This window comes from Tachysurus vachellii, chromosome 1 (genome assembly GCF_030014155.1).
Source record: "Tachysurus vachellii isolate PV-2020 chromosome 1, HZAU_Pvac_v1, whole genome shotgun sequence".
Classification (NCBI taxonomy): Eukaryota; Metazoa; Chordata; class Actinopteri; order Siluriformes; family Bagridae; genus Tachysurus; species Tachysurus vachellii.
This window is the reverse complement of record NC_083460.1, coordinates 30,873,811-30,884,084: the sequence shown is the minus strand read 5'-3', so window position 1 is coordinate 30,884,084 and position 10,274 is coordinate 30,873,811. Positions and strand designations below refer to the sequence as shown.

Genomic DNA, 10,274 nt, shown 5'->3' with positions numbered 1-10,274 from the left:
GTATATTTATATATATGTTATTAAAATGTATACATTGTATAAGTAAGTAAGTATAAAATGTATACTTACTGGGTTGCAGGGAACTTGGAGTCTAAATTCGGGTCAAAAGCCAGGGTACACCCTGGACAGGATACAGAATTATTTCAGGGCACTATCGCACACACTCACATAACCATTCACACACTATGGACAATTTAGTGACGCTAACACATGCCTTTAGACTGGGGAGGAAACTACCAGGAGAAAACCCAGAGACATGAGGAGAGTGTCAGGATCACACCCCGGACTTTTTATCTGTTGGAACATTAGGGGGCGTTCCGGCAGTTGCATCTTGTGCCGTGGGTCTTGTTTACGTTTGTGTTCACATGTCTGCAGAAATATATAAAGTCTGGATAGAAATTTTACATTTATAAATTTATCAATGCAGTTAATCAGCAAGGCAGAGGTGATGTTGGTGAGGAAACAAAGAAACCTTGAGAGGAACAAGACTCAAAAGGGAATCCATCCTCACAGGGCCGGCCCTGGCCAATTTGCTGCCCTAGGCAAGATTTCACCTGGTGCCCCTGGAATCACAGACAATTGTGTTCCGATCATTTTGTTCATAAACTTAAACAGAAACAAACTGCACAGCTTTGTCCTGTTTTTCTTTATTTTGAAAATATTTTGGAAACACACACAAACTATATAGAAAAAAATATATTACGGAGACCTTGCTTTCCTTGCCTTTCTTACAGCAATAAAATATATATAATAAATATATAAATAAAATACTTCTCAGGTAATAAAATATATACACATATAAATATATATATATATATATATATATATATATATATATATATATATATATATATATATATATATTAATATAAAACAATATATATATATATATTAATAAAAATAATAATTTGGGCGCACGGGCGCCCCTAGTGGTGGGCGGCGCCCTTAGCATTTGCATCCTCATCTGGGTGACATCAGATAGTGTGATTACAAATCATTTCCCTTCTAGAACTGTGTAATTTATGGTCTAAAAAGTGCAATTATGTAACCAGGAAATTCATTCTAGCTTTAACATGAAGTCTATCAATGTCTCGAATTTATCAATTTAAAGGAGACTTGAGTCAAAAAGTGTTTGTATCAGTTGCGGTCCAAATGCATCTTCATGGTTTCTACAGTAAGTGGAACAATCCACAGTAATCTCATGTTTCTCATGTATGTATAAGTATTAGGTGCAGTACTCATTCTCAGGAGAGAATGTATTTAATATGATCCTCAGTCTGAAACAAACAGTGTGAGGTGCCAAAGCAGGTTCAGAGGCCCACTCGCTGATGCACATTCGTCATCAGCTGAACCCATGACCTTTGTCCCAGCTCTGTACAGGTCAGAGTCGTTGGCAGGCGGCACTGCGGCCCTTCCCTTCACAGAGTCAGGTTGACACCAGATCTCTCAGTGTTCCTCTGCACTTTCTCTGTTTCCCTCTATTGTTCTCTTGACTTCATGCTCCCTGTTAGAGATAACATCACCATTTGTACGTTAAAACGTCTACCTTACGTCTTTCAGTCTGTTTGCTTTTCTACAAAAGCGAAACTACTCTAGTCTAATTTGTAATCTGAACCTGTCCTCTCCTGCCATCTCATAGGGTCAATGTCATGACATAAATTATGTCCGGATTTCATTAGGACTTCCTGTCTGGTCTATAAAATCAGTGTTTATCATGTGGGGGGAATTCCACACAAATTAGTTTTATCAGCAGGCAGTAATGAGAGGCACGTGTCTAGAAGTGAAGGTCTTTCCATGCATAACATGGGCCTTGTTTATCATATCTTATTTTAGTTTTCTAAGTGTTGTGCCTTCATTTTAGTTTGCTTTGAAGGACAAAAAATATATCAAATATTCAATTACAATTAATCCCTTATTTCAAGTGTACTCAATCAAGACATGTTTAGCATATGATTGCACTGTAGCACTTTTGCACTGTAGCAACATGGCCAGTGAAGAATATTGTAAGTTTCACCCACTATTTTTATAAATGCAAGCCCAAATCAAGCCCAGAACAAGCCCACTACTAAATGCAAGCCCAGATCTTCATATACTTCCGTTAATCAACACCATTATGCAAAAAAATCGAAATGTAAAATAACTGATTTTGTTTTCAAAAAGGAACTATATTACCATATGACATCACTGTAATCTTTGGTAGGCAGGACCTAGAGGGCAGAGTGAAGAAAAAGTAATCCCGTTGTCCAAGATGGGCAAATATAGACTGTTGTTTAAAAAATAGCATTCTACACTGTGATGATTTGTTGTTATTTAAAAAGAAATAGTAAGCTCCAGTCTGCATGCACAATATATAGATACTTTTAGAACATTCATTTTTTTTCTTTTGTTTTCTCAAATGAGGTTTTAGTCTGGCATTCTCAGAGATATTCTCAGAAATGTTCTGCATGTGAAATTCATTTGAAAACAAAGGCATTTTCTGAAAAATCTGTATACATTTATACGGCTTCGGATCCCACTGTGTCCTAAATCAAAGTATGTTTTATGTCACTAAAGACCAGGGTGAGGTTAGAGGCAGTGATTTACACAAAACGATTTTGGCCGACTTTGAGTTCCATTACTTGTTATTTACACAAACCCTATATATCTCCAGTGCAAAACTACAGAAGGTTAAGTTTTCTTTACTGCTAACTGACCTCATTTGATGGATGTGGAAAATTGCATGAATTTGATTTCTTGACAAACTGTCACTTTAATAGTGTTTCTTTCATTGAAATGCTTTTGGCACAGGTCTCAATGTTCCTTCTGACATTATCTGATCTGTTAAATCTAGTCAAAATGGAGATTTATATCAGGATGCAGCATCACGGAAACAGATCCTGAGCCGAGGATGATGCTCTCTGATGTAGACAAAACCATGTCTTTCACCAGCTGCTGTTCTGTGATTGAAACATCCCTGTTGGTGAGCCGAGAGCTTTAGAGTAGAGAGAGGACGATAGAGATGAGTGACAGGAAACTTACCGGCCATAGTAATGCAGATAAATACCTGTCTTATTGAATTAATGGCGCATGGTTACTATAAAAACATCTCTTCGCATGACATAGTCTAATGCAAATAGGACAAACATTGTGTTAATTAATGAAGAAAATTTGAAGAAAAGTGTCAGTGGGTAGTAATAGAGGACTTTGCAGGAACTTAATAAAGAGGAAACAGAGAGGCTGATTATGAAATTGATTATGTTTAGCTGCTATAATGTAAGTGGGTAAGTGGTGGCTCAATGGTTATGGTTTACTGATTGGGAAGTCAGAGGTTCAAATCCCAGCACTATTGGGACCATGAGCAAAGTCCTTAACCCTGTTTGCTCTAGTGGTGCTATATCATGGCTGACCTTGTGCTCTGACCCAAACTTCCTAAGCTGGGATATGGAAAGGAAAGAATTCTGCTGTAACATCTATGTTAGAAATAAAGACTTCTTCTTTATGTGACTGTTCTTCTCTTGTTTTCTTTGTTTCGCACCATTAAATGTAACTATGTACAGAAACAGTGGATGATGTGTCTTTCTATTATAAAGCAAAAAAAGATCTGATCATTCATTTTCTGAAATTTAAGAGGAATAAATCAATTTTGAGAAGTGTGACATGCTAGAATTAATCATCTTTGGGGTGATAACAATAACTCTGCTTCAGCGAACCACTCTTCTGTTGATTATTTTCCTAAAATATCATAACATGGTGTTGTTTATTCTTCACATTAATGAATGTATAGTGTTTTAAGTGTATACAAATTCTAAAATAATGTATTTTCATTATTTTCTTTAATTTGAACTATTTTTGAACTAGCCACAAAGCCATACATATCTGTAATACATTATTACAACACAGGATAATCCAATATTTTATGCTTTATATGTTACATGGGTTAAACTGGACTATAATATTTCATGAACCTCAATATGAATGGTTAGTTGATGGTAGATTTGTTTGATATAATCCCAAATAATTTTAGTTCCAAGTTGTACCACTACAACACGTGGGGACACTCCAGGGAGGGTGAATACTTATCCAAGGCATTGTTGGAGGATTAAAGCCTGTCTGTGCTTTTACTTGTCAAAAAAAAAGAAAAAAGAGAGAAATCTAGTTAAAGGTAGTTCTTAGGTCATTTGACCATCATAAAACTGCTTTGAATTTGAATACAGATCTTGACACTGATGTTGTTCTTCAAAAGATTAAATTTCAACTCGTGCTGTAAATCTTTGAGATAACGCAAATATGCATGAATGAGTAATCCTGCGATTCTGATAACATCACAAAATCACTGTCTTCATTAAAACCATATGGAAAAAACAACCGTGAGCTAGAATCAGGGCAAACTGCCCTAAAATAATTTATAACCAAGCCATAATTAAAGGAACAGGACATTTAGGATATCACTCAGGCCAGCTGCATGGCCATATGAGACGACTTCACCTTTCTGAAGACACGAGAGACACGAATACCTGGTGGAATGATCATGAATTGCTCTCTGGATTTCAGAGGACTTATTAAATCACCATGCTGGGGGTCACAGCATGTTCACATTTTCATGTCCTTACCTCCTTCTGAATGGTCTGAAAGTTTAAAACAACACAGAAGAAATGAGGTTCACATAAAGTCTCACCATCAACTTTATTAGGAACGCCATACTAATACCCATTTGCTGTCAAAATAGCATCAGTTCCTCATGGCATTTATTCTGGAAGATGTTTGAAACATTCCTTTGAGATTCTGCCATTTTTCCATGACCCAATAGTGCTCTACTGGATCCAGGTCTTGGGTCTTGAGAGGTTATTGAAGTTCACTTAACTAAGTGTCATGTTCATGGAACCAGTTTGAGATGCTTGCAAACACTCATTGTAGCCAGTTAGGACTCTTTCTATTCATATTCTTTGGAATTTTATATGGTCTTTTGCCAAATCCCAACCATCATCCTACTCTCTTCTATCATATGCTGCCAATTCGGATGGGTGAAGGATAAAACGTGCTTCCCCTGAGACAATGAAGTCAGCCAACTATATTAAGATCTTTTCCAACTGCTGCTCATGCTGCATCACAGGCCAGCAGAAAACTCTCAGAGTGCTATCTGCCCTCGTCCACATACATGACGCCCAGCTCTTGTGTTTACCCGGTGTTGCTCTGATTGATAGCAGGTAGAGAGTATGCCCCTCCCACCCACAGAGCATTTTGCTCACTTTGCCTCGCAGCCACATTGTCAGGATTTTATTAGCAATTACTGACCAAAGATTTTCTGTAGTAGATTAGATTCTTAGGTTGCTTTCAAACCTGCCTCCTTCAGTGCGGGTCTATCCTTTTGTTTTTGTTTGGTCTATTTTGACAGCATGCCAACCAACTGAAACACAGACCAAAAACTAATGTTCAATCAAATGTTTTTTGATACATTACTGGTAGTATGTTTTTACCATGTAACATATTTTGTGATATTCATCTTTACTGCTATTTTTTGTACTGTGGTGGTGAATACTGCTGAAAAGTCCAGCTTGGCCTGACCATGTTGCCTCTGAACTGCATAGACCAACCATTTTCTAGCTTCTTCATTACTTGACTAAATTGTTTTTGACTAATTCCTTTACTCAGGTTATTTTCCTTCAAAGGATTAACATTTTAATGGTAGCTGTTATCAAATCAGTACATTGTGGAGTGTAAATATGTCTTTATGATGTGATACACTTGTAATATATCCCATCCATAATTAGAGATTCATAACTGTATAAGCACAGACATCATCACAGATATAATGAACACTAGCTTTTTGCAACAGGCTTTACCATATGTTGCTGCTGATTTAAAGCGGAATTTGTTTTTAAGCAAAGATCCAACAGCACCACCTGGTGTTCACTTGCAGCCATGACACTTTCCAGTACTGAGCTGGATCGAAGTTCTCTCCCTATTCGCCATACATCTTTTGCAGTCGAATATATAGATTTCTTTCTCTTTCTTTCAGAGCAGCTGTGTATATACGTAAGGACGAAACCCTTGTGCTATACTGTTATAGGAAAATAATCCACAGTAGTGTGAGATCTGTTGTAAAGCAGTTAGTTGGTACCCCAAAATTATTATTTTCCACATAACACATCTCAGTATTTTATTCTTCTTATACTTCATCGATTTACCCACAATTAGAATTTCTCCTTTATTCTACAATGACACATCATAGCTGTTTCCTTTTATAGTCAAATTTAATATTAAGGAACATCCTCAAAAACAAGTTGGTTCCTGTCCTCACATATGATCACATGTGTATAATCACAACACAGAAACTGATCTGACCTAAAGATGTTGGAAAACTGATGTAAGAAGCACAGACACTGGAGACTGACTACAGAATGCTTCACTCGATCAATTCCTTTACTTTTACAATGCTTTTAAAAATGTTTATGCTGAGCATCTGCCATACACAACCCTCTGAATGAGCTGATACTATAAAATGATCATTAGATTTAAAACCATTTCTGTACATGTCTGTTTTATTCTGAACTACAAAAAATTTATGAAGTTTTTCTTTAATTATTTTCTAAACATTATTATGAACAGACAATTAATAATTTGTTAATTCACATTTCCAAATATGGCATAACTAACAGATGTGTGTTCTGTGTGTGGAAATGTGTCCTCTAATTTTACAGTTTTATGCACATTAGAGAGAATCTGAATCAATTATATATCACTTTAATTGTATGAAGTTTGTTCCAAAAGAAACTAGTAATAATATTGTTGACACAACATGCCAATTAACACTGAACTAAAACCAGTGGTCACATACAAACATCAGATTTTTAAGAGATTTTAAAATGAACACTACATTAAAAACGGTACATATGAAATATTATAAAGTGTCTTTTGAAAAGAAAAGAAAGGCTCCAGATGACTTCTGACTGAATAGAGGACAGCAAATCTACACAATTTATTTAGTATCAGTAGACTTTAACAATGTGTAGAGCTTTAAATATCCGGTGATGTAAATAGTAGGTCAGAGAAAATTTCAAATCCTCAACAACTGAATGTCAGCATCCTGCTGATGATCCATAGAAGTTCTGTGTTATTTGGTCCAGCTGACTTTGGGAATGTCATAATGTTCGGTCAGTGTGTCCAGATGTCTGTTAAACTCCTAGAGAAAGAGAAATATTATAATTTAATTCAGCTACATTGACCTGATGTGCTTTACTTAACACTCCACTTAACACTTCATTGTGTTTTAGGGTTAGGATTATAAGATTTGGTTTATATCCAGTTCCACTCCCTAGACTTTTGTCTCTGCCCACAAAACGTACTAAAGGGTATGTAAATCTTCATTAGCATAAAGTCTCCAGATTTCATCAAGGACTAATTTTGCATATTAATTATTGTTTTATGAACAAGGAAGGTTTTCTTAAGGGTTTTAGAACAGAATAGTTTTAGCAGAGTAAAAATGTATAGAGTATATTGATATGGGATATAGATATCTTCTTTTAAAAAAAAAAAAAAAAAAAAAACAGCTGCTGTCTTAAGTGAACTAACTAACTAAATATATAGATAGGAAACCGCTCCAGTGATTAATGCTAATCAGTGATTGGTCGTTGAGAAAGGGGCAAAAAGTTATTGGTCATTGAGAAATAGTGACTTGGTGAGTTAGTGAACCTGTTCTCTCTGCTTGTATAACCAGCAGCAGTAATGTAAGCTGGAGATCTGAACTGAGTACGGGCCAGTCACTATCTCACTAAAGGATCATCAAACCTAGCAGCAGAGTGGGCAACACTGTTCAGGACATATTAACTATGACATGCAGGCAAGTCAAAGGAATCAGAGCATGTGAAATCCAGGAGTCTGGATGTAACAGAGCAAAAATGGACAATAAGAACATACTCTTACCTCAACTCTGCGCTTGTGTGTTTTGGAGGCCTTGTTCAAAATTCTTTCCATTTGCTATTAAAAATAAAATAGAAGGAAAAAAATAATTAAAATAAAGCTGATTCATTATATAAAATCACGTTATAAAACAACAACATTTTCTTTTTGTGATGAAGGTGTCCAATCATCACTAAAAAGCCCAGTAGAGCTTCAAATTCTCGTGTTAACGCTGGACTAATCAGACATATGACTTTCTGAAATGATTTTTCAACCACACAGTGTATAACCCCATAGAGCTGAATTTTATAAGCAACTATTTTTACTATGAATTATACTAAATTTGCTCATTGGTGCAACCGTAGATCACAGACTTGAACACAACAGGGAGATTTAGCCCAACACTAAGACCAACTACATCACTTTAATCAAATAATAAAAAAAAAGAACCAAGTATAAACCTAATTACAATGTATAAAAAGACCATACAAATATGTACAAACCCTTTTCTCCTGGATTTTGTCAAAGGCAATTTGTGCTGGTGTTCTTTTATCAACATAAGCCTTCTTAGTTGTTTCCTCTTCTGTTGAAGTGGTCAGAACCTGCTTTTCCAAATGCTTTAACTCTTTTTCCTTCTTCTTTTTCCTGTTTAAATGACATTATATTAAGTCAGGAATAGAACACTGACTTGGTGCTCATATATTACCAACAGCAGGGTGGTGTGATTAGGTAGAGACACTGTAACCTCCACAGAGATGATTACAGTGCCAATTCAGACCAACAACAGGCCATTCATTTTTTTCTGACTATAGATACATTATCAGAATCAGCTTTATATTTGCAATATAATTTGACAGTGTCCAGAAAAGAAGGATCTTATATAAATGGTTATTCCCACTAGTCCCTTTATAAGACGTAGCTTGGAGTGAGGATCTGCAAAGAGTAAACTCATCTGTCCTCAACTATTACCGATGTTTGGAAACTTATAGTTATTGTTTTCCACAAACTTAATATTAATTAATGTCAATATTAATATCGAACTTAATATCCACAAACTCCAATATCAAATATCCCTTGTCTTCAAAACTAGCGGCTATAGATATAAATACCTGTTTATAATCAAATTGGAGTGGGAAAAGTAAATCCGCTTCAACAGACCATTCTGAAGTCGATTTTATTCCCTTTTAACAACACGAACGTTTAATTCAGTATAAACAACAACGTCTCGAACATTCTAGCTAATTCCGGCTAAAAACAAACAGCGTTAGCCAAGTTAGCCTGAACGCATTAAGAAGGCTTCTGGTTTTAAAACACAATACACTGATTATACGCGTATTAAAGTTAACAAATTATATCATTCCATATAATAGTTAAGACGTTGTATAAGGAATTATTGAGTATTTAGAAAAATGATTTAGCTTATGCTAGCTAAGCTACCAACTGGTCACGTAGCAACGAAGCTAACGTAGCAACCAAGCTAAGAGCTGGGTTAGTTATACTAAAACAAACCAAAATACGTCCTAATTATTTTAGCTTGACAATGAAGTAAAATCCGTACTTTTTACCAGCTGAAATGTCTCCACTTCCTTTGAGTTTTAATGATCCTTTCTGAACAGCTACATATTCCGCCATCTTGCTGACGTGATTTTGTGGAAAAATCAAACCGGATGTTTTGTGTCCTTTTAACGATAACAATTTGCTTTTAGGTTAATTTTATTTGGATAACGCTATGCAGAAAATCACGACGTTCTATTAAAGTCCGCTCTCTAACTCAGGTATCACATACACTGATCATATAACAATATAATATAATCTAACATAACAGTTATATCCAATCTAGTAAATTCGACGGCGCGCATGCGCATTGCGCCTCTCGATGCCGGAAGTGCGTTGATCACGTGTCACGTGTCATGTTTTACAGCATGGTGCATGAAAATGGCTCTCAGTACCATCCTGAAGTCTTTAACCGAGGTTAATCAGTTCAGATCACATGTACGGCTTTGTGTTTGCTCTTTAGTGAACAGTTCCTTCCAGACTCGCGGATATGCTAAAAAAGCTGGTATGTTTTTTATTTTTATTTTATTTTATTTTTTTAAAGGAAACTAGGCAACTAACTAAGGTCTATGTAGCCTAGACCTGACCTTGGCTCACAGAAAATGAATAAGAAGCGTGCAAATAAATAATACACGTTATGTGAACCATACAGATGCACACTGTTGATTTGGGAATGAATTGCGTGTTAATAAGAAATGATAATGGAGGGATATCATTTCAGATCTCAGTGCATTTATAACACATCTAACATTCTCCAGTGCTCCTATTCTAATGCATTTGTGTTTCATTATATTTCCTCAGTTGCTAAAGGAAAAGGAAAAGGCTTGGTGAAGGATGTGTTAAAG

The 10,274-nt window shown here is 35.8% G+C and overlaps 2 protein-coding genes across 2 annotated transcripts in view; one reads left to right on the top strand and one right to left on the bottom strand.

Annotated features, from left to right (window-relative positions):
• Positions 1-6,704: 6,704 nt before the first annotated feature.
• On the bottom strand, positions 6,705-9,727 carry fam32a (family with sequence similarity 32 member A). The gene is made up of 4 exons (XM_060882764.1): positions 9,434-9,727; positions 8,379-8,520; positions 7,900-7,953; positions 6,705-7,159 (listed from the first exon to the last, which is right to left on the bottom strand). Exons 1-4 carry the CDS (start codon positions 9,505-9,507, stop codon positions 7,091-7,093), a joined length of 339 nt encoding a protein of 112 aa, XP_060738747.1. The 5' UTR covers positions 9,508-9,727; the 3' UTR covers positions 6,705-7,090.
• A 47-nt stretch (positions 9,728-9,774) lies between these two features.
• The window catches only part of mrpl54 (mitochondrial ribosomal protein L54), a 1,574-nt gene continuing 1,074 nt past the window's right edge, over positions 9,775-10,274 (top strand). The window contains exons 1-2 of the mRNA XM_060882750.1: positions 9,775-9,934; positions 10,231-10,274. The exon at positions 10,231-10,274 is cut by the window's right edge and continues 113 nt beyond it. Of these exons, the coding sequence (XP_060738733.1) occupies positions 9,805-9,934; positions 10,231-10,274 (174 nt within the window). The 5' untranslated portion in view covers positions 9,775-9,804. The remainder of the gene's footprint in view (positions 9,935-10,230) is intronic.

Coding starts and splice junctions, on each gene's coding strand:
- fam32a (XM_060882764.1), bottom strand. CDS start 9,507: ATGGCGGAATATGTAGCTGTTCAGAAAGGATCATTAAAACTCAAAGGA. Junction 8,521..9,433: donor GACATTTCAGCTGGTAAAAA/GTACGGATTTTA, acceptor TCATTTAAACAG/GAAAAAGAAGAAGGAAAAAG. Junction 7,160..7,899: donor CACACAAGCGCAGAGTTGAG/GTAAGAGTATGT, acceptor CTCTTTCTCTAG/GAGTTTAACAGACATCTGGA.